The 27,979-nt window shown below is 39.4% G+C and overlaps 1 protein-coding gene across 2 annotated transcripts in view; it reads left to right on the plus strand.

Annotated features, from left to right (window-relative positions):
- The window catches only part of Prkaa2 (protein kinase AMP-activated catalytic subunit alpha 2), a 55,651-nt gene that overhangs the window by 16,403 nt on the left and 11,269 nt on the right, over positions 1–27,979 (plus strand). The window contains exons 2-6 of one of the 2 annotated variants that reach the window (XM_050136343.1): positions 11,522–11,663; positions 22,359–22,452; positions 23,013–23,157; positions 24,787–24,874; positions 27,079–27,303. In XM_050136343.1, the coding sequence (XP_049992300.1) occupies positions 11,522–11,663; positions 22,359–22,452; positions 23,013–23,157; positions 24,787–24,874; positions 27,079–27,303 (694 nt within the window). The remainder of the gene's footprint in view (positions 1–11,521; positions 11,664–22,358; positions 22,453–23,012; positions 23,158–24,786; positions 24,875–27,078; positions 27,304–27,979) is intronic. The other variant, XM_050136344.1, reaches the window with a different exon arrangement.

Consider the following 27,979-nt stretch of genomic DNA (forward strand, 5'->3'; position numbering starts at 1 on the left):
AATTTTCTGTCTTGTGTCGGTCAAGTCCTTCTCGCTGTGCCCCAGAGCTCTCTTTGGAATGGGCATGTTTATTCTGTGTCTTTGTGTATTGTAAGACTGTAACTTTGAGTTTATAGTGACTCACATTTAAAGATTACCTCCAGTCTCAACAGAAGCTTGGACTTTGGAATTTTAAACAGTGTGGCAACTGGTAAAGATTATAAGGACTTGTAAAATTAGATTGGATACATTTTGCATTATCAGATGCCCATGAGGCTGAGGACAAGGGGTGGAAGGTTATGACTTAACCTGCTATGTTTGTGTGTCAGGTTGACAATAAGTGGGATTGTGATGGCTAATCTTGTTTATCAACTTAATAGCATTTAGAATCACCATGAAAACAAAGTTCTGAACAAGTCAGTAAGAGATCTTCTAGAGTAGTTTAACTGGAGTAAGAAAACCTACACGAAATGTGGGCAGCACCATTTCATAGCCTAGGGTCCTGGACCAGATAATAAGGAGAAAGATTATGGGGTTGCAGCATTCAGATCTCAGCTTTGTCGCCACGGAGCAGTTTGAGCAGCCACCAAGGTCCTGCAGCTATGACTTCCTACCATATTTTTTTAAAAATATATTTATTTATTACATATACAGTGTTCTGCTTGCATGTATACTTGCAGGCCAGAAGAGGGCACCAGATCTCATTACAGATGGTTGTGAGCCACCATGTGGTTGCTGGGAATTGAGCTCAGGACCTCTGGAACATCAGGCAGTGTTCTTAACCTCTGAGCCATCTCTCCATCCCACTTCCTACCATATTAATCCGTGTTCTTGAGCTGTGAGCTAAAATAAGCTCCTTGTTATAGTGGTCTATTATTTTTATTTTAATAAATAAAGCTTGCCTGAACATCAGAGGGCATAGCAACCACACTAGTCAGTTCTACAGGCCAGGGAATGGTGGCACACACCTTTAATCTTAGGATTTGGGAGACAGAGGCAGATGGATCTCTGTGAGTTCAAGGATACCCTGGGATACACAAGATAATTCAGAAACAGATTCAGGTGATAGTAGCTCACACCTTTAATCCTAGTGTTTGGGAGTCACACATGTTTAATCCCAGCACTAGGGAGGTGGAGACAGGAGCCATATGGCTGAACAGAGAAAGGAATATAAAGGGGAAGAGACAGGAACTCAGTGGAGTGTGGAGTCTGAGGAGTCATGGAGACAGGGTTTTGCCCTTTGGTTTGAAGATTTGTAGAGGTAAAAGGTCTCTCTAGGGGTTTGCTGTTTTGCCTTTCTAATCTTCAGGTTGAACCCCAATGTCTGTCTCTGGGTTTTTATTGTTCCTGCTACACCTTGTTCCTTGTGTTAGCATTTCATGTGCTGTCATGCTCATATGTCCTCTCGGTTCCTAGTGTGCTCTCTGCAGCCTAGGCATGATGCTACATGTCTTCCGTCTGAGTTTGGAGAATGGAATATGCCCATACAGTTCTTAGTATGGTGCTTAGTCATAGGCCAAAAATAAAAGTCTTTTGCTTCCATGTTAGAACAATCTTCAGAGAATTTAAGGACTTCATGAAAAGGAAATTTGGAGAAAATCAGTGAGACAGTTTCATCATGGGCAAAGAAGAAAGGAGCCTTGTGTTATTTTGGCAGGAGTCTGGTGACGGTAGGAGTTAGGGCATATGTACATCAGATCACTCCTGACTCATTCCCAGAGTTAGTGTTGGCATGAGTAAAGGCCAACAAACTGGGCCAATCTCTGCACCAAGTTCCAGCTTGCTGATAGATTTAGTAACCTTGGACTTGCCATAGTTTAGATATTGATTCAGTGTCCTAGTGTTTTTGATATGGAATCTCATTGGATGTCCCTGTTTGGCCTAGAACTACTATGTAGAATGAAGTTGGGGTGATCCTTCTATCTGCCTCTGGGAAGCCAGGTATATACCATCATGTCCAGGGCCTCTAAGAGCTCTTAACTGACTTAAAATTATACACCCCACCTACTTACTTTTCTTGTGAAAAAATACCTTGACAAAAGCAATGCAAGGAAGAAAAGTTTATTTTGACTTAGTTCCAGAGATCTACAGTCCATTATGGTGGTGAAGACATGGCAGCAGGCAAGGGGAGAGGATGTCAGAAGTCTGGCTGGCTGCATTGCATGTACATTCAGGAGCAGGGAATAAACAGGAAATGAGGCTGTGCAATAAAACCTCAAGGCCCACCCCCAATGACTTACTTCTTCTAGAAAAACTCCAACTCCTAAAGATTCCACAATCTTTCTAAATAGTACTACCGACTGGGGACCAAGTGTTCAAAATGTGAGTCAATGGGGGACATTTCTCATTGACAACCACAGCATCCTCTATTCTAAAAAGATCCTCATTGTTCTCGTCATTCTTTACAGGGGTACTGATAGTATAAACACCACCCATTAACACTGCTTCTAAAAAGCCACAGAAATGACTGGTATCCCTGGAGCTCCCTTTGGTCAATGCCTCCATTCTTTCTTCCCACTAAAAGCCACCCCCCATGCATAATTGCACCCCCTTTGAACTTTTTAGAAGCAGAATCGTTTATATCTTGTTTCTTCTACTTGAGATTATGTTTGTGAGCTTTTTGTCTGTAGTTGCATATAATTGTAATTTGTTCAGTCCCATGTTAAATTAAGTCTGCACTATTTGTTTTTGTTAATAGACATTTGGAAAGTTTTTGTACTTTGATTATCATGAATAATGCTGCTTTAAGCATTCTGTGTTTTTTCCATTTATATCATTTTGCCATGTTTGAAAGACATAAATTTAAAACTCATTCATATCATTATAGAAATAGATTTTTTCTGCACTATTTCAGATTTTGTCTTTAAGACCATCTTACAGGGTTTAGTTTGATACTCCGATACATGAGGATCAAATTCAGTCTCCTGTGTCCATCTTTCCTAATCTCTTGTAATTACTCTTCTGTGTTGAAGGATGTGCTATAATCCCTTCTGAGATATCCTATTTTATTTGACATTTTGATGTCTCCTTATACCATTGAAAATTGTTTCTCCTACCCAAGCTTTAGTACTATACTCAAATGTTTCAACATTCATTGTGAATAAGATCCATTTATCTATTGATGTTGATCTAACCTTTAAAGGATCAAGGATCTTTTTGTATTTTAAGGTGGCATTCTCAAAAGCCAAAGATTCAATTAGTACATATTTAGCTTCTGGGTCTGTTACTCCTATTTGTGCTGCCTTAGTTAATCTTTGTAAAGAGTCACTAAAGGATTCTTTCTGTCCCTGTTTAACCCTAATATATGATTTAATTTTCTTTTTGGTTCCTGAATCCTGTCCCAAGCATTTAAGGCTGCTGTGTTACATAGGGACAAGGTGTGTTTGTCATAAAGAGCCTGGTCGTGAGAATCAAAGTAAAGTCCCACACCAAGAATTTGATCTTGGGAAATCTTAAGTCTTTTTGCGTTTCTCTGCTTTAAAAGTTTTTGCCTCTTTTCTCCAATAACATTTTTAGAGAAGCTGTGGTCCATTTCTAGGACCGCTGAGATTAATTGAATAATGTGGGGTAGCCTCATTGCTTGAAGCCCACATTTCCTAACAAAGGGTGAGTGTAAACCATAAGAAACTATTGCTTGTTTAATTCCTTTTTTTAAGATCACTCACACATCTAGGTTCCCATGTACATTCTTTGACTACCTTAGGTACTTGGTGCCAGATGATCTTTCTGAGGAGATTGCTGGATAGGCGGTTAGAACTCTGGGTAAGCCATCCTGGAGTTTGGTATGTACTGATCTGGCTTAATTTTGTCTTTGTACCTTTTGTCTCTGCTCATCAATTTTGATAATTGTTTTAATGTTTTTACCACTGTCTTTTGTAAAGTCTGGATCTCCTGTCTGGTGTTTTGTTCTAATGCCCTCATTGAGGATTCCAAGGTATAGTCGGTCCAGTAAAGATAACATCTCATCCTTAGCCATAATTTTTATGGCATATTTATTACCATCCTGGAGAGACACCCTATCCATTAATCTATCACAACTGTTTAACAGATTTTGATGAATACATTTAACAACATGAATTCTCTCAGACAATATCTCAGCACCCTCTGTCACTGACTGGGTTTTGTTTGTCAAATTGGTTGTATCCTTCTCCAGAGTGATGATTTCCTTTTTAGCTGGTCATTATCAGTATGTAAAGACTATATAATTTTAAAAAGTGCCTCATTTTTGACTCTATCATTAAGGCATTTTTAAAGGAGAAAATATAAAAGACAAAGCTAATCCCCTAGACTGAAATATAGGGATGTAGGAAGGAAATCACATAAGCCTTACATAATAGCCATCCATGGTATAAGTAAAAAAAAACTGTTGAACTCTTACTTTATCAGTCACGTTGACCTTATAAATCTCATCTGTCATAAAGTGTATTGAGTTGGAGTAGGTACAATAACCGTTACTGGCCAGCAGGTGTCGCAGTTGTAGTTGCGTGGTTGGAAAATTCAAGCCCTGGACTTTTTGAATTGATTTTAGTGCATTAGATACTGAAAAAAAAAATGCTTAAATTAAGATCAGTTTTTAAGATGATCAAAGCGATTTCAAGAATTGGTGACCAGGATAAAGAGAAAACCCAGAGCCTTTCGTCAGTGCAAATCACAGACTGTGTGCTCCAAGGAGATTCCTAACTGGGCAGCCGCAGCGCGGGTATTACAGAAACAGCAAGGCAGCAACACCGACAGACACACCGGGGAAGCCTGCGTCCTCTCTGGGCCTCTGTGGTGTGCTGGGGAAGCTGGACCCAGAGTGGCTCTGAAATATTACCAAGGCCAGAGGCTGCTGTAGAGCTGTGGAACGGGGAGGGTCAGTACCCAAATACCCACGTGGGGCCCAGCAGTGGCTGGCTGGAGCCATGAGGGTCCCAAAAAGGAGATGTACCAGTCCCCAAGCCCCGTGTTGGTGCCAATTGTTGAAAGGCACTGTTTAAAGCATCCCAGGCTAACTCCAAGATAATTTAGTTATATTTTCTTTATTATAAGGGACAAACTCATGAAACAGGAATGAGAAGTCCAACCTCAGCTGTGTGTGTGTGGGGGGGGGAGGGGAGCGGAAGGAGGGAGGGAGAGAGAGAACACACACACACACACACACACACACACACGCACACACACACGAGAACCCTAGGTGGGCGGTGGTTTTCTCAAAAGGTCACGCCCTAACCTGGTCCAACCCCTTAAAGATCATTGGCTGGCCGAGATTCCCCATCACTTCTACATTTAGACCATGCTATTTCAGCTTCCACATATGAGGGAGAATATGTAATACCCGTCTTTCTTCCCTGCTTTATTTCACATTACCCAGGTCCTTTCATTTTACTGTAAATTACAGGATGTTGGCTTTCTTTAGGGTTCCATCATGTTTATAGACCATCTTTTCATTAGCTGCTCACGCGTTGGTGAGCACCCAGGTTGGTTACATATCTCACTGTATTGTTGAATGTCTCAGTGACTCGGACCTCAATGTGTCTGTTTGGTAGAATGCTAATTTCATTTGGATTTGTTCTTAGGCTTGAGATAGCTAGATTGTCTTTTAGTTTTTTTGGGGAATTACCACACTGTTCTTTATAGTAGTTATATTTTATATTTCTAACAAACAATATAAAAGAATTCCTTGTTCAAATGAAAAGCCATTCTAACTAGAGCTGGTTTATATTTCCTTAGAGGCTGATGATACTGAACATTCTGTTCCTATTTTTTGCCTATTTGCATTCCTTTTATGAAGTGCCCATTGAAGTGATTTGTCCACTTCTAAACTGGACATATGTCTTTTTTTCTAATGTATCACTTTTGATAAAAAATAACCCATCAGATTTATTTGTGTAGGGGTCGATACAAATGAATAAATAAATGTAATAAGTCTGTCAGATTGTATTTGAGAATATATAGTATATCTTTTTACAAAGAGCTTTGTTTGAGGGAGAAGGGAGATGGCTTGATAAAAGACTGTCATACAAGCATGGGGACTTGAGTTTCATCCTTAGCACCCATAAAAAAAACCAGTCAGTTGTTGTAGCACCTATATTCCTTGCTCCGGGGAGGTGAAGACAGGAAGATCTTTGGGACTTGTTGGCAGCCACTCTAACTACTACAGGGTCATTGAAAGATCCTGTCTTTAAGAAACGGGGGTGGGGGGTGGGGATGGAGAGTGATTGAGGGAGACACCTGACAAGAACATACACATTTATGCAAACACCCAAACGTATACACAACAAAGAGTTTTAATGTGCTTTTTTTTTTTTTTTAAGTCTCAATGTTGTTTCCAGTTGTTCACTAGGGACAGTAGGATTCCTGGGAAGTGGAAGAGAACAAACTTAATTTTCCCTGAGAATTGCTTTGTAGGTACCAAGATGTGGCTTTAAATATTATTAATTTTCAAAATGAACTTTGGATTGCTACAAGTTTGAGGCCTGCCTTGTGTGCATACATAGTATCAGTCTAGCCAGAGTAACAGAGTGATACTGTCTGCCAACACCCCACCCCCAGGCCCTAAACAAACAGATAAGAAACAAAGAAAAATAAATCATAAAAGGCATAGTTCAGGTATAGTCTGAGTGAGTGTGGGTTTCCCTCCACAGTGCTCTTTGGTTTTAGAAAGTATTTTGTGGATTTGGCTAGAATTTAAGAAAGTCAGAAGGGACTATTAATAGATACTCCAGCAAAATTGAATATTTGAAGTTAATTATTGCACATCTATGTATGTATGTATTTATGGTGTGTGCATGCCATAGCATGCATGTGGAGTTCAGAAGAGCCCTGAAGGGAGTTTTAAAGTGTTCTGAGTACATAGTTGTTAATCATCAGGGGCAGAGATATGCAGAAAATAAAAAGGTAGCCCATCTTCAACTTGTGAAAAGGGCCTATTCCTTTTCAACTTGATGCAAGGTCTACCCCTCTTCAACTGAATAAAAGGGCCTGTCTTTCTTCAACTTGTTTATCAAGGGGGTTCCCATGGACTCCCCCAAACAATGCAGGCCATTGTGATTGCTCTTGGCTGCCCACCAGGAATTGGAAGGGTAAGATCTGATTGCGGAAGTCAGTCACCATATACATGAGTCATAGGATACAGAAATCAAGCTGGTACTGACCTGGACTCTTCATCTGAACTGGCTAGCTTTCAGGTTGCCAGAAGGCACTATGCATGCTACCGAGAGGGAAAAGCCATCAATATCTTACCCAGATGTGAACCCTGGGAGCTACAATAATGACAATTCTGGCAAGGTATGGCCACTGGTGCATAGTGGCTGGCATGTTATGAGAGTAACTAGCAATATTCCGGTTGGATTTAAGGCCTGACCCACAAGATAGAACTCATACCTGGTACTGTTAACTGGATCAAAAACACATTGCTGAGTTGGTCATAGACTCTAGGGGAGAACCTGTAACTATTATGTTGCTAAATGTACATTGTATCAAACTGCCCTCTAGATACTTACCATTATGCTCTTAGATTATTGCTGCTCTCAACTCATCAAAGAAGCATCTTTTTGCTGTAGATGACAGTACAGAGACTCAAAACCAGTCACAGCACGGAGAATAAGAAACTGGGGTGTTTCAGCCTAAATGGAACATCCATATCGTGGCCCTCCTCCCAAAACTCAAAGACCATCATCACAGAAAGGGAAAGCTGGAGATTGTGGAGGGCTGCGGCTAAGCAGTGTTTTCCAGACACTACGGGGCTGCTGAGCATAGGGACTCCCAGTAGCTGTTTCCGTACGCATGAGATCCACACAGCTCAGTCCAGCAAAGATCCAGCATGCATGGGAGAGGGGTCCAGAAAGTCCCACTCATAGCTGAGGAACTACTGGCTACTAGGGAGGGTCAGTCAGTTTTCTTCAGGGATACCGATCCTGGTAGCTGGCCCTTGCTTCAGTGAAATGGTTTTACACTCACACATACTGACAACACTAAAGGGAATAGCGAGTTCAAAGAAAGAAACAAAAAAGTTGCACATGAATGAAAGATGGAGAAATGGTGTAGGAGTGTGGGATGGGGTGGGTTTGTTCAGAAAACATTGTATGTGTTGTTGGGGAGGTGGATCAGCAGTCAACAATGCAGAGTGTGCTTATAGAGAACCTCAGTCCAGTTCCCAGCACCACATCAGGTGGCTCACAGCTGCCGAACTTTAGCATTGTAGACTTGTATGAAATCCTCAAAAAGGATGGTAGTATGTAACTCTCGTAGAATTCTGACAGATAGTTCACACTGTCATAGTGTCTGTTGTCTGCTCTTTTCCCTGTTGCTTCTGGATACATAACCCACCTTCGGGTTCAGACCTTTTAAGTTCCAGACTTGGAGATGGAGAAACTGCGGAGACTTTTACATGGCTACAGCTGGACACTGAGGTGTAGGGTGCTCTCTTTCCTTTTGCTAGTCATGTGTGTGGGTGTAATTTGGGATTTGTGCCTGGGGTACAAAAAGTACAGTAGATATTGCTGGGCAGCTAGCAGTGCAACAGAACCATGCTGCCCCAGGTGGACTGTCCGTGTGATTAGCACAGTGCTTTCTCATGGTGGGCACTCACTATAAAGTAGTTCAGTGGGGGAGTGTTCTTACTGTACCCAAAAGCAGGTATGGTTTGAATACTTGCTTTGTACATGGTGCTATGGCAAGCTTGTCCATTCTTTTTCAAATACCCTTTACAAACAAGGAATATTAAATACCATATAAGATTTATTTCAGGCTGGGCGGCGGTGGCGCACGCCTTTAATCCCAGCACTCGGGAGGCAGAGGCAGGCGGATCTCTGTGAGTTCGAGACCAGCCTGGTCTACAAGAGCTAGTTCCAGGACAGGCTCCAAAACTACAGAGAAACCCTGTCTCGAAAACAAAACAAACAAAACAAAACAAAAGATTTATTTCAGTTGTTTTATTGCTGTCATTGTTCCCCATTAATACGATGAAGCCTAATGTAAATCTCCTTTCATGTGCATACGATCAACAAACCATTGCTCATAAAAGATGTCTAGCAAATGTTTTAGATTTTTTAAATTGATTGAATGGAAATAAAACTTTGATGAATGCAAACATTTGATTTCCATAAAGGAAAGTTTATGTCTGCTATATACATATAAGATTTTTTTGGTCTTATATGTGTATTTATTAAAATGTTTTTGGACTTTAATTTGGCTTTCCGAGGAAAGGATGACAAATTATTTGTATATAATTAATTATAGTTAAGCAAGAAGTCACTGAAGGAATTATTAGACAAACGGCTAGTATAATTCCTCAAAACTGGGAATTGTCAATGCGTTGGTGTGTTTTAACTTCAGACACTTATCTGTTTTCTTAACCATTTCTATAGAAAATGCCATTTCTTTTTCAGTGTTTCATTCAGGAAACTTTCTCCATACATAAAGACAAACATCAGTTTTTCCTCAGATATAGACAAAACAATCCTATTCTTCTGAATCAGTTCACTCAGGTTTTTGTTTGCAGATTTGCCTGTGATAGCAGAACAAATGACATACCTGCTTGGCCGATAGACTTCATGTTAGATACCTTTATATCACGTGGTCAAAATACCTGGGAACAATGTGTAGGGAGGAATTATTTATTTTGGCTACCAGTTTCATAGGTGCTACCTATCATGATGGAAGGACAGGTTGGAGCAGAGCAGTTCGCATTTTATCAGCCAGAAAGGAAAAACAGACCGGAGCCACTGCAGCCTTACAGACATTCCCATGATTACCTCCTTCCAGAGCCCTCTTGCCCCCACCTTTCACCTGTGTTGTGGTAGCATAGATCTGTCAAGACATTTATCCATCGCGTAGGTCAGTGTCTTTAGGTTTTAATTCTTTGGAATGGCTTCACATACATATGGAGAGCTGCACTTCACTAACCTCTAGAATATTTATTCGGTCAACTCGATTTGACTAACCATCACAGAGTCCATGCCCTCTTTGACTTGGGAAAGTCCCCTGTTTGGCACTAGACAGTACTTTAGTTGCTCTGTGGAGGAGAAAGTAAATCTCACCCTATCGTAGTGATAAGTGGTGGCAGTCTTTACTTTCCTTGAGGTCATAGTAGATTTGAATGAAGACAGAGTCATACTTGTTGGGCCATGTGCACTAGTGCTTGGATGTTATCAGATTTCCAGGGTATGTGATTCATACTCAGGCATCAAGAAACTATTTAGGCAAAAAAGGAAGGAAGGAAGGAAGGAAGGAAGGAAGGAAGGAAGGAAGGAAGGAAAGAAAGAAAGAAGGAAGAAACTATTTAGGCTATTTCATTGGATAGTCCCTGAAAGAAAGAAAGAGAGAAAGAAAGAAAGAAATTATTTAAGCTATTTCATTGGATATTCCAGTTTTCTTTAAGTTCTGGAAGCATTGTAGAATGCTAGTAAATTGATGTTGCTTGGAACATGACTTTTATTTATTTATTCATTTTATTTGTTTATTCATTCATTCATCCATTTGTTTATTTATTTATTTTACATGCCAACCACAGTTGCCTCTCCCTCTTCTCCTCCTGTTCCTTCCCCATACCTCCCTCCTACCCCATCTACTTTGAACATGATTTTTACTAATTAGTTTGCTTTATATGTGAGGAAAGTAACTTTCAAACTTTTAAAAGTGTGATTAAAATAGTTATGAAGTTATGAAAATAAAATAATGTCCCTCAACAAGTAATGCAGTTCCTAAATTAGTCCCTTTTATGTTTGCGTCGCTCTTATCCCAAGCACATGGATAGCATTGTTGGATTGTGTGGTTAAACATTTTGGTCTGAAGTAAGACAACTCTGGGTCACATGTGGTTCCTCCCCTTAAGCATGTGACCTCAGTCAGACAAACTGTTTAGCTTTTCTGTGTTAGGTTGCATTTATCCCTGGAGAATAGTGATCCTTCATAGAGTTGTTGTGTGGCTGAGAGATGTGTGAGATGACTCGAGGGGCCGCCATGCATCTAGATTAGAAACTAATCTTTAAGGAACAGCAGAGAACAGAACGAAGACCACCTAGGAGTTAATAGAGAGAGTGGTGCTAACCAACAGGGAATAAGAGTGTCCCTTAGCAGAACCATTAAAGCTGGCCCACACCAGAGAAGATTAGCGTGGTCCCGAACAAAAGGGGGTGAGGAGCAGTGTGAAGTAGCAGAGATTGCCGTAGCTTGAATTTTGAACAGTAATTGTTTTACATTTATTACAGAAATTATTTATTCTGTAATAAATACAGTGATGTTAAATAGAAGATGAGAAATAAGGAAAAATATAATGAATTCTATTCTGTCTAAAAGATGTTCTATAGTATTTTTATGAAGGAATACAGAAGATGAACTAACCTTTCTTTGCTTTACTGAGGATGCTGAGATGACCAAGGCATAGTTTCTGTGTTGAAGAGACTTTTTGAAGGGGAAGATGCAGAGACAAAGAACACTTGAGGCCTGTGCATCCATGACTGCTGAAGTAGATCCATGAGTAAATAAGCATAGGGCACTTAGGAAGGTGCATGATGATCCCGTTCTTATGACAGCCAATATTTCTCTTTCTCTTTCTTCAGTTGGAGAACACCAGTTGACAGGCCATAAAGTGGCAGTTAAGATCTTAAATAGACAGAAGATTCGCAGTTTAGATGTTGTTGGAAAAATAAAACGAGAAATTCAAAATCTTAAACTCTTTCGTCATCCTCATATTATCAAACTGTAAGTATTTTTGTTTGAAAATATAAAAACGTCCTGAAATAGTTAAAACAAAATTTTATAAATATCTTGAGTTAACTTTAGAAAATATCAGTTTTCATGTTCATATTCGGTTTTAATTTTAATTCATTTCACATCTGTCAGTTCTTCAGTGCACATACTTGGTTTAGAATTTAAAGTCATTTCTTCAAAAGTGCTAGTATTCAAGTGAAAGCTGGTTCTTCAGATTTCAGTGTGAAGATTACTCAGAAAATGTATTGTTCCTAGGTTGGTTCTTTTGTTCTATTTTTAATTTAAAAGTAATGTTAGGCCAGGTGTAGCAGCACATTAATGTAATCTCACTTGGAGTCCAGGACAAGGGGGGTCATGAGTTTGAGGTCAACCTGCTGTACTTAGTAAAACTGGCCTTAATAAATAAGTAGATAGATAGATAGATAGATAGATAGATAGATAGATAGATAGATGGATGGATGGATGGATGGATGGATAGATAGAGTAGATAGATGATAGATGGATTAGATGGATAGGTAGATAGATAGATAGATAGATGGATGGATGAGTAGATGGATAGGTAGGTAGGTAGATAGATAGATAGATAGATAGATAGATAGATAGATAGATAGATGATGGATGGAGAGTTACAAGCTAGTTAGTAAAATTGAAAAAATAATTTAACTAGATATATAGAAAATTGAGACATTAAGCAGTAATATTCTGTTATGTTGTTTAAAGTTCTGGTTTTGTAGAGGATAATGTAGAATTCTAGAATAACCTTGAGTGTACTTTAAAGCTTGGATGCAGCTTTTATACAATAAATGCTAGTTTTGCTTAAGGAGTACTCGATGGCAGGCAGGAACTGTGCTGAGAATCCTGCATTTCTAATTCCTTATTATAGGATGGCAAGTCTGTAAGAGGACAGCATCCTAACAGGGATAAACAACCAGGAAGGCACATTTGTGGCTCCATGGTTCTACCCAGTTAAACTTACATATTATTACTCAGGTTGTGAAACAATAGCTAGGTATGAACCCAATATGGCGCTCTGTAAGGCCAAATTATTTAGTGAGTTTAGTAGTAGAAATAGGAAGAGAAATCTATGTCAAATAAGATTGCTGCATAAGAAAGCCTACTTAAGAATAAAGATATTAGGCTCCAAAGCCACAGAGAAACCCTGTCTTGAAAAACCAAAAAAAAAAAAGAATAAAGATATTAGTACCTTTTCGGTTTTGTTTGCTACTGTATCGAGAACAGAATAAACTATATTTAGCTTAGAATTAGTCAGTAATTTTTTTTTTCCCAAACAGAATTTCTCTGTGTAACCTGAGATTTTCTGGAACTCACTTTGTAACCTGCTAGCCTCGAACTCAGACTTCTGCCTGCCTCTGCCTCCTAAGTGCTGAGATTAATGCATGTACCACCACTGCCTGGCTAGTGAGCAATCTTTTAAAAAATAATTTTATTGTTTAAGAACTCTATACATGCATATATATATGTTTTGACCAAATCTACTCTATTCTTCCCCTCTGGTTCCCCTCCCCCACTGTTCCTTTACAACTTCAAAGCTCATTTTTAAAGCCTCAAAGCAGTATTTGAATGTCAGTGTTACTAGGGATTAACTTCCTAATCCTTATGGAGTTCTATTGGTTATTTGATGGTCAGCAGGATAATAGTCCTCCAAATGTCTGTGTCCTCACCTCAAGAACCTGTGAATGTTGTCAGTCACATCGCAAAATCCAAGTGCGTTTGCAGGTCATCTGAAGAGAGGGGTAGTTCTGGATGACCTGAGAGTCCGTGTAAGCACAGCGGTTCTCTGAAGTAGCAGAGAAGTGTAGAAGGATGAGTCAGAAAGAGACCTGAGCAGGGCTATCAGGAGCTGGTGTGAGACGACTCTGCTGGCTAATGGAAGCTTAAAAGGTGGAGGGAAGGGGCTCTGAGACAGCACAGGATAGCCAAAAGCCAAATCTCAAAGAAGAGGACTCCTGGAGTCCCCAGAAGGCATCTTAATTCATGGCAGGCTTCTAACCCACAGACTAACTGTAAGATAATGCATGTGTGTTGGTTTCAGTCTCTTTACATTTGAAGTATGGAGGCAAGGGAAACCAATGCAACACTATACTGGTTAGTTTTCATCAACTTGACCCAAACTAACATTACCTGGGAAGGGGGAATCGCAATTAAGGAATTGCCTTGTCAGTTTGGCCTATAGGAATGTCTGTGGGCCATTTTCTTGATTAATGACTGGGATTAGAGGGTCTAGCCCACTGTGGCCAGTGCCAACCCTGGGAAGATAGTCCTGGGTTGTATAAAAAAGCAAGGTGAACAAGCCATAGAGAGAGAGTGATCCAGTTAGTAGTGTTTCTTCACAGTCTTTATCTGCCTTTAGGTTCCCGCCTTCAGGTTACTATCTTAAGTTCCTGCCCTTACTTCCTTGCATGATGGGCTGTAATCTCTAAGATGAAACTAACCCTTTCCTCCCCAGGATGCTTTTGGTCAATGTTTTATCACAGCAGCAAAGAAGCAGGCTAGAACAATAATTACTCGTGATTTATTTTACCCCCAAGACAGGAAAGCCCTGGCTGTTCTGGAACTCAATATGTACACCTGGCTGCCTCGAACTTGCAGAGACCTTTCTGTCTCTGACTCCTAAGTGTTAGAATTAAAGACAGGTGCCATGCCCAGCTTGTGAATTCCTAAAATGTGTGGTTGGTGCAATTATTACAGACTTTGAAATGTTTATTTAGTTTTTAATTGTTATACTTTTTGTCAGTGAACTATTGCAAATTAAAGCATTTGATAATACACAGTGTCATCTGGCCAACGTCAAGAATATGCCACTGTCTGTTCCTACCTGACTAATACGTGGTTTGGTGTGTCGCTAGGTGACACAGTTGTCATGAGACTTTGTTTTATAGTAAGCTTCAATGCTATGTGACACGTATGTTAGGTTTACTCCATCACAAATGTAGAATCATGTGGCAGTATTTGATTTTAAGACTATGTCCAGTACCAGGTGATCGATGACGCTAGAATGTGTATATAAACGTTTTGGAAGATTGTTATGAAATATAACCTATCAAGGATAATGTGCTTCTCCTCCCATTCATTTTCTAACTTTTGAATGGAGTGCTTCATAGTGTTATGTAAGAAGTAACTGTTGGCATTGGTGGAATGCCTAGTTTGTGATAAGCACAAAAGGAGGCATTGGCCTCTCATGAACTGATTCTTCTTGAGTTAACTCCAAGTAGTCAGTTAGCTGAAACAGTCATATGTTTTGTTTTGTTTCGTTTTTAAAGACAGTCTTGCTATGTAACCTAGCCTGGCTCAGAACTGCTGGCTGACCTTACAAATTCACAATCCTGTGTAATCTAAGCAAACTGACAATCCTGTGTTTGCTTCCCTAATGCTGAAGTTCTAGGCCTGTGACCCTGGCCCTTCTCACATCTGACTTGACTTCATGTTTGTAATGACGTCAGTGGTATGTAGACTAAGTCTCTTGTTTTTTTTTTCTGCTTAGTAGCTATTGTGGATGAGGAGAGAAACCTTAAATGGCCAGACTTTATGCTTCAACTTCACCTTCAGAATGCTAACCCTGAAAGCTCCTATGTGACTTAAATTTGTTCTGCTCTTAAAAACACAGATTGCATTTGTCATGGTTCTAGTTTAATTTCTGTTGCTGTGATAAAAACATCTAGCCAAAAGCAGTTTAGGGGAGAAAAGGGTTTTCTCCACATATTATTATAGGTTACAGTCTACTGTTGAGGGGAAGTCAAGTCAGGAACACGGTAGCTAGTCACTCATGTCCACAGCCAAGGGCAGAGAGAAATTGAATGCACACCCACTGGTTGCCTGCTGCATGCTTATATTCAGCTAGCCCTTCTCACTATCAAGCAGTTCAGGGTCTACCCCATAAAGTGGTGCCATCCACAACAAACTGAGTCTTCCTACAACAATAATCAACATGACCACTCAGTTTCCAATAGACCAGTATGATCTAGATAATTTCTCAAGTGAGCTTTCCTTCTCAGGTGACTCTTAAGTTCTAGCAAACTGAAGATTAAAACTATCAGTACAGTTAGTAAACATCTGTGGTTATCACAGAATTTAAAATTTTATTTCTGACATAATTTATCAATGTTGTTTTTGTTTTTATAATTTAATAACATCTCTAATTAGAACTGGTATTTTTACATTGTTCTAAAGTAGCTACAGATTAATCTGAGAATTGATTAGCAAGTAATTAGCAAAGGTGAATCCAGTGTTTAAAGCTCTTGATTTTTCAACCATAAGCTGAAGTCATTCATCCACATGCCTCTTTAATTGTGAATCTGAATTTTTAAAAAAGAAAAACACTTATGTTTTCTTCCTACTGAGACTTATTGACACAGCCTCTAATAATGTTAGTGTTAAACACATGCGTGCGCACACACACACACACACACACAGAATGTGCACATATGATGAGGCAGTGGAAAGTAGGCAATAAATCCACAATAGCAACTATAGCATATGCAATAAAGATGTGAATATTATAGATGTCATGTATTAAAGATTTAAATATTATAGATCTCATATATTAAAGATGTAAATATTATATATTATAAGAAGATATACACAGAGCAATTAACAGTACAAAGTATTTGAAGTGGAAAACCCTACACTTCAAGTAATAAAGGTAGCAGAATGACCTAGAGCAGTGGTTTTCAACCTGTGGGTTGTGACCCCTTTGTGGGGTCATATATCAGATATTTGCATTACAATTCATAACAGTAGCAAAACTACAGTTGTGAGGCAGCAATGAAAATAATTTTATGGTTAGTGGTCACCACAACATGAAGAATTATATTAAAGGGTCATAGTATTAGGAAAGTTAGGCGATCTCTAGGGGTTTGTTGTGATTAAAAACAGAGACATAAAGGAGAGCTAGACTGTATAGTACATCATTGAATGTTGGTAAGGACTTTAACTTCCATCTTGAGTAAGATGAAAAGCCTCTGAAATATGTTGACCAGAGGTGAGATGTCATCTGAGCATTTAGCCTGCATTTGGGCAAGTACTGAAGTAAGAAGAAAGGTTAGGAGTTTTTTGCAGTCATCTGGGTAAAAGGTGATGGTGGCATGGAATACAGCATCGTGTGGTAGACGCTGAGAAGTATGCCTGTCTGCATATGCTTTCAAGGTGGAGTTAACATTTACTGAGAGAAGACAGAGATTATGAAAGAAGAATAACTCCTGGTATGGGCAAATAAAAGAATATTGTTGCCAGTGACTAACTGGGAAGGTTACATGAAGACCCAGGTTTGAGATGGAGTATTAGGAGATAGTATAAAACATTTGACTTTGCTTTCATAAAGCTGAAAGGAGACATCCTACTAGAGGTATTCTTGAATAACTGAGTCTTGAATTCAGGGGAAAGTTATATATGGATAGTGTCTTAGGGTTTCTGTTGCTGCGAAGAAACACCATGACCATGGTAGCTCTTACAAAGGAAAACATTTAACTGGGACTGGCTTACAGTTTAGAGGTTTAGTCCATTACTGTCATGGCAGAAAGTTTGGTGACACACAGACCGACATAGTACTAGAGAGGTAGCTGAGAGTTAGTTCTACATCTCTCTCAACAGGCATCAGGAAGAGAGATGAGAGACTGGCCTAGCTTGAGCCTCTGAGAACTCAGAGCCTGCTCCCAGTGACACAGTTCTTCCGACGAGGCCACACTTACTAACACTGCCACTACTTATGGGCCCATCGGGCCATTTTTATTCAGCCACCACAGATAGCATATCATAAGATTGGATAAGAAGACCAAGAACCTGTGTAGAGATGAACAAAGCCAAGGACTGAGCTCGGGGGCACCGACTGTGTCTGGACATTAGCAGGACCCAGGAAGGGATGAAAATGAACAGCCAGTCAGCGAAGGTGGAGGACAGGAGAATCCTGTATCTCAATGCAGAACAAGTGAAATAGTTCATAAACGAGACTGTCTTTACCTTGCTATTCCAGAGACCTAGGTGGACACTTCGTGTCTTTTCACTTGTCAACATGATTCATAACAATAAATTGACTAAGCACAGCCCGTTCAGTGGCAGCAGTTTGCCAGACAACACTATCTGGTTTTGGTCATCTGGTTGAGGCTAATATATGGTTTTGTTTTTTCTAGACAGAGTTTCTCTGTGTATCTCTGCCTGTCCTAGGACTCACTCTGTAGACCAGGCTAGCATCAAATTCACAGAGATCCTCCTCCCTCTGCCTCCCAAGTGCTGGGATCAAAGGTGTGTAGCACTGCCAGCCTGGCTGTTCTATTCTAATCTTAATCATCCATATTGACTTTCACCTCATACTGGTACACAATAAATATCCCTTGTGTGTGTATATATATGTGGTTTGCAGAATGACTACAAGTTTTAAAGTTGTGCTAATAGAAATGCAAATGGAGTCTGTATTAATAAAGACAAAGGAACCCAACCCGGCTGCCCAGATAGAGCTGTTGCTGAGGAGAGTTGGTTGAAATCTAAGACTGAATCAGCTATACCTAGATTGAGGCAAGAACTGCAAATCTAGGTCCAAATGGGCCATCGGGTGGACCAGTGAATATAGGCCTCCTCCACAAAGGGGAGCAGAAAAGAATGTACAGCCTAAAGGCAGGAGAAAGGGGACTGATTGTAGGAGCTACGTTCCTTAGCAGGTTTGGGGACAGCATTCAGGTGTTCTCTAGAGGACAAACCACCTGATTTCCTCGGGAAAAAACAAACTATGAGCAATCTACAAAACAGACAAATCAACCAATTGAAATGTATGGCTGGCAATTAGATCTAATTCTTTTTTTTTTTTTTTTTTTTTTTTTGGTTTTTTTTTTGGTTTTTAGAGACAGGGTTTCTCTGTGGCTTTGGAGCCTATCCTGGAACTAGCTCTGTAGACCAGGCTGGTCTCGAACTCACAGAGATCCGCCTGCCTCTGCCTCCCGAGTGCTGGGATTAAAGGTGTGCGCCACCATCGCCCAGCCTAGATCTAATTCTTAAAAAAAGAAAATAAATCCTATGATAGGGTGTTTGATGATGCTCGTGGTTTTCTAAATGTGTGTCTGATAGTGATTTTACATTCTGTGCATATGCATGCATATATCCATGTATAATTACATTTTAAGACATATTCAGGGCATGGGGCAGAGAGCTGCAGAACCAACTTCCTGTGTAGGGTGAGGGCTGTCTCTGCCCTGTTAAGGCAGCAGGCCTGGGAAGCGACAGTTGAGGATTGGGTGGGTGGGAGGTAGTTAGGTAGGTTAAAATTTATTAAAAATAAAACAAAACAAAAAATAAAAGAAATATCCATTGCTGAGAAAAATGAAAGCAAATTTATTGTGATTTGGTGATGAAAAATTATGCTTTATAAAGTTAGTAATTAGAACATATTTATCCTATTTTCTAGACTATTATGGAAATAATTAATTTTAATGTCCATGTATAAATAAGAACAATACTACTAACCCAATAAAATTTTCCAGAAAACTTAAGCATTTCTTGGAGAAGCAATATGTATGATATTTTGCAAATACTAGATATTGTATGATTCCACAAGCTTTCTAGTTATGTTAGCATAACAATTTTTAGAAAACAACTGTCACCTGAAATTGAGCATTTACATGTACTGTAATCGGAAATTCAAGTCATCAGTATTTATCAAGAGAAAGATTGTACCTTGTACAAAAGTGTTCAAGCAGCATACAGAATTGTAGAAATAGGCTCAGTAGTCTGTGGTAGAGAGATGAATAAGGGACTCTGGTAATAGAAGGATAGGTAAACAAATATGGTGGATATTATATACTAGTCATAGCACACAACTGTAGCACACAGCAATATTGACTGATTCTCAAACAAGTTCCCCAACATTACATGATAATACCATTTTAAATCTAAAACCATTAAGATAGATACAAGAATATGAATCACTATTAAATAGAAACATAAACATGTATGTATATTTTGATATAGCAAAATAAAACTAAAAAGAAAGCAAGAGAAGGCTGCACAGGGTTTAGGACAGTGACTCTCTTGGGGAAGGGCAAGGGGAAGTAGGGAGGAGCTCTCTGTGGTTATATGGGAGAGATTGGCAAGGCCCTGCCTTACTGTCTGGATGATGGTTTTGTATTACTTATTGGGCTTTTATTGAAAACAGCAATCAGCAAAAGAAAAAGCCATTCATAAACCAAAGAAAATGAGTGTCAACAGTCCAAGATAATGATTACTACATTTTATACAACTGAGTTAAAATTGATGAAAATCTTACTCTATATAACGTGACAATATAAATAATATTTTAAAATCTTAATAGATATGACCACCAAACAAGGATGTGCATTAATGCTGATTTTTGGGTCACTCCAGAAAGATTACTTTTTTCCTTGAGTCATATATGCTACTTTGTGTGTTTATTGCATAAAAATGCATGTATTCTTACCAGCTGGCCATTGCTTAGGGATTGTCTGGATAATTGCTTTTTCCTTCCATAATTAATAATGCTTCTGAAAAATTTCCTAAAGCACAGTATTTTGCATTTCTGTTACATTAAAAGACTGCTGTTATATGTGAATGACTAGTTGTCATTATATTTCTTAAAATATTTTTATAATTATTAGAAGTTACCTTTTAATCTATCAATTTGCCTTTCCTGCCAATTCTCAAATATGAAGCTGTTTTCCTAGGGCTCTTTCCAGAAATTGTTACTCGTTGTTAATTAAAATTTTATTGGTTGAAATTTTGCATTTTTTAAACTTTTAGATTATTCTAGTATTGATCCAAATTACTTATATTTTAAAATAATTTATACATTAATTTAAATAGTTTGTAAGTACTTTGCCAGATGCAAACTCATTAATCCAATTATCATCATTATAAACCATCCAATTACAAACTGATAGGTATGTGTTGTAAAGCATAGGTAAAGATGTTCTTGCAAGCAAATTGCCACCGGAAGGTGGCCTGTAAGCTAAATCCCAAAGGATGTCTGAAGGGAAGGTACTAAATGGAGGCACACCAGTAGAACTAGCCTGTATAAAGAAGCTGGAGTGGGATAGTAGAGCATGATTAATAAAAAGTAGTGGGGCCACAATTGTGGGAACTGTATTTGAGAAATAACAGAGGGGGCCTGGTTAATTGGAACCTTAAGAGAGATAGAAAACTTCTGGCCCTGAAGCTCAGATGTGTGTCTGAAGAGAATCCTCATTCGGTGCCTAACTGCAGCTAGATTGCAAGTTCCCCCAAGAGAGGATCTGACTGCTCCTAGTCTCACACAGGGACAGAACAAGGAAGTATTGAGTAAGTTAAAGAGTCCTTATTTGGTTGGCTATGCCTGGCACATAGGGAGGGCTCAGCCATGGTAGCTAGTTTTCGTCCTATAATTTGGTGTGATGGCGTATGCTGTGGAGTTAGAGGCTTCATGAGATAATTCAGCCCAGCAGTATCCTGTGAAGATTTGTGGTATATTCCAAAGGACCTGCAGCTAAGATTATTTGATTTCATCATTTCATTCCTGCCTCATCCAGAATGGATAAGCACAAATGTGATTGGTAACAATAATAAGATCAGAAAAAATGAGTTCGATAACAGTAGATGCTTTCACCTACTCTACCCGGTTTGTTTGATCACTTTGATGCCTGTCAAAGTAGCCTTCTTCAACCTATTTCTTTTAGAGTTCCTAAATAAAATTATCTTTCCACAGTTTGTGTAGTCTCAACTTTATTTCTGTTATGGTCATTTGCTTTACATTTGTGTCTTTGAAGACTGAAGATTACCATTAGAAGTGTTTTCCAGGCCAGATAATGATGTGGGAGTGTCATATCAATCTGTTGATTTCATTGGCTGAGCAATAAAAGAAACTGCTTGGCTGGCCCTGATAGGTTAGAACATAGATGGGAGGAGTAAACAGAATAGAATTCTGGGCGGAAGAGGAAGTGAGGTCAGACTCTGCTCTGCTCCCGGACAGGATGGATGGAGGCTTGAATCTTCCCGGTAAGCGCACCTTGGGGTGCTTACACAGATGATTAGAAATGGGCTAGTCCAGGTGCGAGAATTAACCTGTAAGGGCTAGAGTTCATGGGCCAAGCAGTTCTTAAATGAATACAGTTTGTGTGTTGTTATTTCGGGCATGAGCTAGCCAAGCGGCCGGGGTGTTGGGGACGCAGCCCTGCCGCCGCCCGTATTTCAACAAGATAAGGTGATATATACCTATAATTCCAGAATGTGGGAGCCAAGGTAGGAAGATAATGAGTTTGAGGCAAGCCTAGATTCTATATGATGAGCATATATCTCTAGGACAAAAAAACCCAGGACAGAAATATTTGCCGTGGGATAATCCTCTTGTACACTGTGAAGATTCGTCACTCATCTGTTTAATGAACTTTTTTCATGTGGTTAATTTACACACGATGTATTTTCTCTTAGTAAGATCTCTTGTAAAGATTTCAAAGATAACAGCAGTCTGAAAAGCAGAAATCTGAAGGGAAGTCTACAAGTCTCAGGAAGTCAGATACTTTTATAATGTTCTTCCATGCTATGGTTCTCAGATTAGTTGGTAATCATTGTAAATCTGTTGCCATTCTACAGTATTATACAATATTGGAATATGAAATTGTAGCAAGAATAGTAGATGAGGTTGATTGTTGTGGAAGCACAGCCTTGTATTAACATCCTTTTTTCTTTGTGAAAAAGATATCAGGTGATCAGCACCCCAACAGACTTTTTTATGGTGATGGAATATGTGTCTGGAGGTGAATTATTCGACTACATCTGTAAACATGGGCGGGTGAGTACTGTATTAACAACCCCCAGCCCCGAGCTAAGAAAGGGGAAAGCTTTGCAAGCCAACCACAAAGATAATTTTCAGTGCTTTAAATTGTTTCTGTAATAATGTCAACTGCACATGCAGAACATATTTTCTTTCTCCAGAGGCAGCCTTTTGAGATACAGATTTGGAAACCATATCCCACTTAATCGCCAAAAGATTCTTGTGCTTTTCCCAGTCTGTTCTGCATAAAATCATGCTGAAGCTTCAGTTATTTCCTTTTCTTAGCATTTTCATTTAAGTTCTGTTTTAGCTGGTTTTATTGATTCCCTAAAACACTGTGCATATTTAATATTAGCTGAAAATTAGACATCGTTGCCATTCAGCAAAGCCAAACCTATCGAATAATATTTTGAGCTTTGACAAAGTTTTGGCTGGTTTGCTTTGTCTGATTTGTTGGATTTCTAACTAGTCAATTCTAAATTAGCCTGCTTAGTTATATTTAGACTGGTTATGAAACTGAATGCATAATAAATAGATGTCCTAGATAGTCTTGATGCAGTTTCTTTTCTATGTGCTAGGTTGAAGAGGTGGAAGCCCGGCGGCTCTTTCAGCAGATCCTGTCTGCTGTGGATTACTGTCACAGGCATATGGTTGTCCATCGGGATCTGAAACCAGAAAATGTGCTTCTGGATGCTCAGATGAATGCTAAGATTGCTGACTTTGGTATGCTACTCTATGGTTGCTCAGAGCTGTGTAGTACCTTTAAAATGGACCAGTAACTCCTCTTACAGAGCTAAGAACTTTCCGTTTCACTCACACAAATTCTGTTACACAAAAAGGGATTAATTACAGTCTTTACTCTGGCTTATCTCTTTATTTAAATCCACATGAAAAGTGCTGAGGTTTCTACAACACATTAGAAGGCCACATCAAGACAGATCTTTCTTCCTAATGAATGATACCTGTTTTGTTTTTTGGGTTTTCTTTAGCGTGGGGGAGCAGCTGGGATGAGAAAGGAGTCCCAAACTTCTTTGAAACTTTGTTGATATAGTGGCCGCTTTCCCTGATGTTTATAAACAAATGTGAAAATTTGTATTCAGCCGTAAAATCTTGGTGCTCCTTCTGAACTGATCATGGAAAGACCTGTAAATCTTAGGATAGCATCTAATAACTTATGAGAGATTGGGACTTTGGTCCTCGTAAAAGACAAGGTAAAATATATGTTTTTATACTCCTTATACTAAACAGACCCAGAAAGGCTTCCACAGTAGATGTTTGAGGAAAAGATTGTGATCTGACCCTAAGAAGAAAGGGAGAGGAGGTGCAAAGTCAGTGTTCCATATTATATATAGGCTTTCTGTTTGTTTTATACCTGCAGTTAAACTAGCCTCACTATTTCGGTTCAAACTCTTCTAGTAAGTAGTTCAGCTAGAGTTTGGCTCAGTAGATTATTTCTGCTGTGTTGAACCAGAGCTCTTTAGATTATAAAACTTTTCCAGGAAGTTGAAGCAGGAGGCCCTCCTAACTGCTTGTGCTCAGCCCCACCTGAACAGCAATGAGACCCTGTCTCCAGGGAAACAGCCTGCTTATCAGCTGGAGCTGCTCTGCTGTCTAATTGAGAGAGAGAGAGAGAGAGAGAGAGAGAGAGAGAGAGAGGGAGGGAGGGAGGGAGGGAGGGAGGGAGGGAGGGAGGAAGAGAGAGAGGGAGAGACTTTCACTGTGTGTGTCTCTCTGGCTGGTCAGGAACTTATTACTCTTGTAGAGCAGGCTGGCTTCAAACTCACAGAGATCCACCTGCCTCTGCCTCCTGAGCACTGGAATTAAACATGTAGTGCCCAATTACAGCCTTTCAGGGAAGACTTTTAGAAGCACTGTTTTTTGTTTGCTTTAATTAGCAGTCTTTTATTTCTTCATATATAGATGTAGATAATATTTGTTGCTTACATTTTTGAAAATGGTAAGATAATGTCAAATAACCTTTTTGTGAAGAGTCAGAATTTTCATGTAGTGAGGTTTATTTCACTTATTACATGTGGTGCTTTTTTTCTTTTCTGTGTGATGATGTAAGTTCCATAAAATAATCTCTCTCTAGTCTAACAGTACTTTCTGTTACTTTAAAAATTAGTGTGTGTATGTGTGTGTATGTGTATGTATGTGTGTGTGTGTATGTGTGTGTATGCAATCCAGAAATTGAACTCAGGTTGTCAGCTTTGCTCAAGCGTCTTGGCCTACTGAGCTCTCTTGCCTCTCACCTTTGCTCTAAAATAAAGAAGATTTCTGAAGCATGGTTTTCATCACAGTTTTAACTATGTCTTCAGTATCCAGCATCTGATAAATTGCTTTTCTTTTCAGGATTATCTAATATGATGTCAGATGGTGAGTTTCTGCGAACCAGCTGTGGATCGCCAAATTATGCAGCACCTGAAGTCATCTCAGGAAGGTAATAGCTTATTAGTGATAAGTAAGCTTTCTGTGACCTTGCATCCATTCTGATAGCATATACTTATATTTTCTTAGGAAGAAGATTTTTAACAGAGTAGAAATAAGTTGTTCATTTATTTTTTATTGTAGGCATAATAGTAATATATGTATTTTTAAAAACTCCATGTAGGTATTGTAATGTGTTCCTGCATCTTGTTCAGTGTCAGTGACTGAGACTCTGATGCAGTGTCTATATTCTAATGTAGAAAATGTCAAGGAGCAGTAGGGTTTGCTAAAATTTAAGCCAGTGTCTTTGCTTAATAGACATAGTTATTTAATAGCATTTCCACATACTTTACAGAGTCTGAAGGTGGTTGCTTTATATTTCTTCCTTTGGAAGAATGAAATTTGGGTGATGTTAATGAAATTAGTATGATGTTAAGCAGTTAAACTAGACAAATGACTTTGAAGTCCCTCATGTAATTAGCTCATTGGTATATTATAAAATATTTACGGAGGCTGTAGAGATGAATCAAGCCATTCCATAGTGGCTGGTGTCCAGTTTTGAACGTTAACAGACTACTTTGAGAGAAAGTATTGAAGCAGTGCTTACAGGTAGCCGCTGTGAGTCTTAGTTCATTAGATCAGACCGTACACCTTGCCATAGAAACGAGCGTGCCACAGGACTGGGTGTGTGTAGAGCCTGCTCCTCACAGCCACTGTGGTCACGGGAATGGGGTCTCTCTAGGGTAGTCTTTTATAAGGGCACTGACCTTCTTTGTGAGAGTTCCACCTCAAGGCCAGATCTCCTTATGATCTTTACCTCCTCGGACTGTGGGTTTGAGGTGAGAATTTCAGCTGGTGGGTTTTAGGGAATACAGTGTTTTATGAGCGCTTAGGTGAAACAGCTAATGATGTAAATTAGGGACATCCTCTACTGAAGCAGATGGTGTGCTTTCCATGGAACTGAGGAAATGTGTCACCTCAGACCCACATGCTACTGGGGAATGGCAGGATGGTAGAAAGGTAAGAGAAATAGTGAGGGGTGTGTGTGTGTGCAGACGTGGGTCATCTAGAGCCAAACTGTCTTAGTCCAGCCAGTTAGCAGATGGTTTGAAAGGAAGTAGTCGGAGCTCTGTCGTATGGGGCCTGGGCAGATGGCTCAGTGCTTAGGAGCACTTGTTCCTCTTCAGAGGACCCATGTTTGATTTCAGGTACTCACATCAGTGCTTGAAACTGCCTGTAACTCCCATTCTGGGGACTCTGACACCCTCTTCTGGCTGCTGCAAATATCAGACACACAAATACCACACAGACACACATGCAATCAACACACTCATATAAATAAAATTTAATAATATTTTTTTAGAAAAGTTAATGTTATATATAAGTTAAACACTGTCAGTATGCTACCAGTTAAATATTTCAATGTCTCAGATTTTGTTTGGTGTGGACTAGGTGCAAAAATTTTGTCTAGTATGCATTTTCTTTTTTGAAATAGTTCTGAGGGGGAAAACACTGTATATATTATTGTATTTTTTCTAGTTTTGGTTATCCACTGTTATGTTTACTTAAAGAAATGAAAGAGAAAGTGTAATTTATTTTTGTTAGTTGTTTTTTTTTGTTTTTTTTTAAAAGGTTTTTTTTTTCAAATATTTATTTATTATGTATACAATATTCTGTGTGTATGCCTGAAGGCCAGAAGAGGGCGCCATACCTCTTTACAGATGGTTGTGAGCCACCATGTGGTTGCTGGGAATTGAACTCAGGACCTCTGGAAGAGCAGGCAATGCTCTTAACCACTGAGCCATCTCTCCAGCCCAGTTGGTTTGTTTTTGAGACAGAGTCTTACGCTAAATGGTTTGGGACTCTCTAGACCAGTCTGGCCTTGAACTCACAGAAATCCACTTGCAACCACCTCCCAGTTGCTGGGATTAAAGGTGCGTGCCATCACGTCTGGCCTGAAAATCTAATAAATTTTAATTAGCACTTATAATTAATTTCTAACAAATAAAAATAAGTCTGGCAAATTTTAGTAACTAATTAGGCTCATTATTTTCTATGAAGAGTAATTATTGAGGTTTGGGAATTGCTGTGTATTTCATTGAAAACCTTAAATAGCAGTATATACCAAGTTGGTTTGCATTTTGCATGTATGGAAGCAGGACATTAACAATGGGGGGAATTGGTGCCTACACTGAGGCTTGTGTCATCCTTTCTCAGGCTGTATGCGGGTCCTGAGGTTGATATCTGGAGCTGTGGCGTTATCCTGTATGCCCTTCTCTGTGGCACCCTCCCCTTCGACGATGAGCACGTGCCTACACTCTTTAAGAAGATCCGAGGGGGTGTGTTTTATATCCCGGAATATCTCAACCGCTCTGTTGCCACTCTGCTGATGCACATGCTACAGGTGGACCCCTTGAAGCGAGCAACTATCAAGGACATCCGGTGATTATACTGTCTGCAGTTCTGTATATTTCCTTATTGTAGTAACAGTGATACTAGAATATTTGCTTCACCTATGCTTCATGACACTTTATCTTATGAGAATTTTAAGGCCAGATGTGTGGTATGTGCTTGTCATCCCAGCATTTACCTAGGAGGATGAGGCAGGAGGATCTCAAGTTCAAGGCTGGCATAGACTACAATGTGAGACCCTGTCTCAAAGGAAAAGCATTTTTAGTATTTGAATTTATTATGCAAACGTGATTATGTCACTTATCTTTAAAATATTTTACATTGCTTTTGTGCTTATTAGCATAGTAACAAAGCATCTAAGGCCTGTATAGGAAGGATGCAGTCTCCTAGAGTCTCATTCCTTCCCCACTGTATCCTTCCCATTAGACTTTAGGGCCTGCACCCTTCGTTAGATTGTTTTGTATCCTGATTCTTTTCTGCATCTTCTGACCTGATAGCATTCCAGTCCTCTTTCATGTTCTGCTCGCACGCCACCAGCTTAGTGAAATCATTTCTGGTTCCCCACACTGTACAGAGCTTCTGGTTGTTCAGCACATGCCTGAACACGTGCCTTGTCCCCCTTTTCTCATACTGTGTCTGTCCTGTCTCAGCCTATCGCCTCTCTTGCATTATAACTATCGGGGTACAAATTGTCTTAAGATGTAGG

Source organism: Alexandromys fortis, unplaced genomic scaffold (genome assembly GCF_014885135.2).
Source record: "Alexandromys fortis isolate MF-2015 unplaced genomic scaffold, M_Fortis_MF-2015_v1.1 scaffold_13, whole genome shotgun sequence".
Taxonomy (NCBI): domain Eukaryota; kingdom Metazoa; phylum Chordata; class Mammalia; order Rodentia; family Cricetidae; genus Alexandromys; species Alexandromys fortis.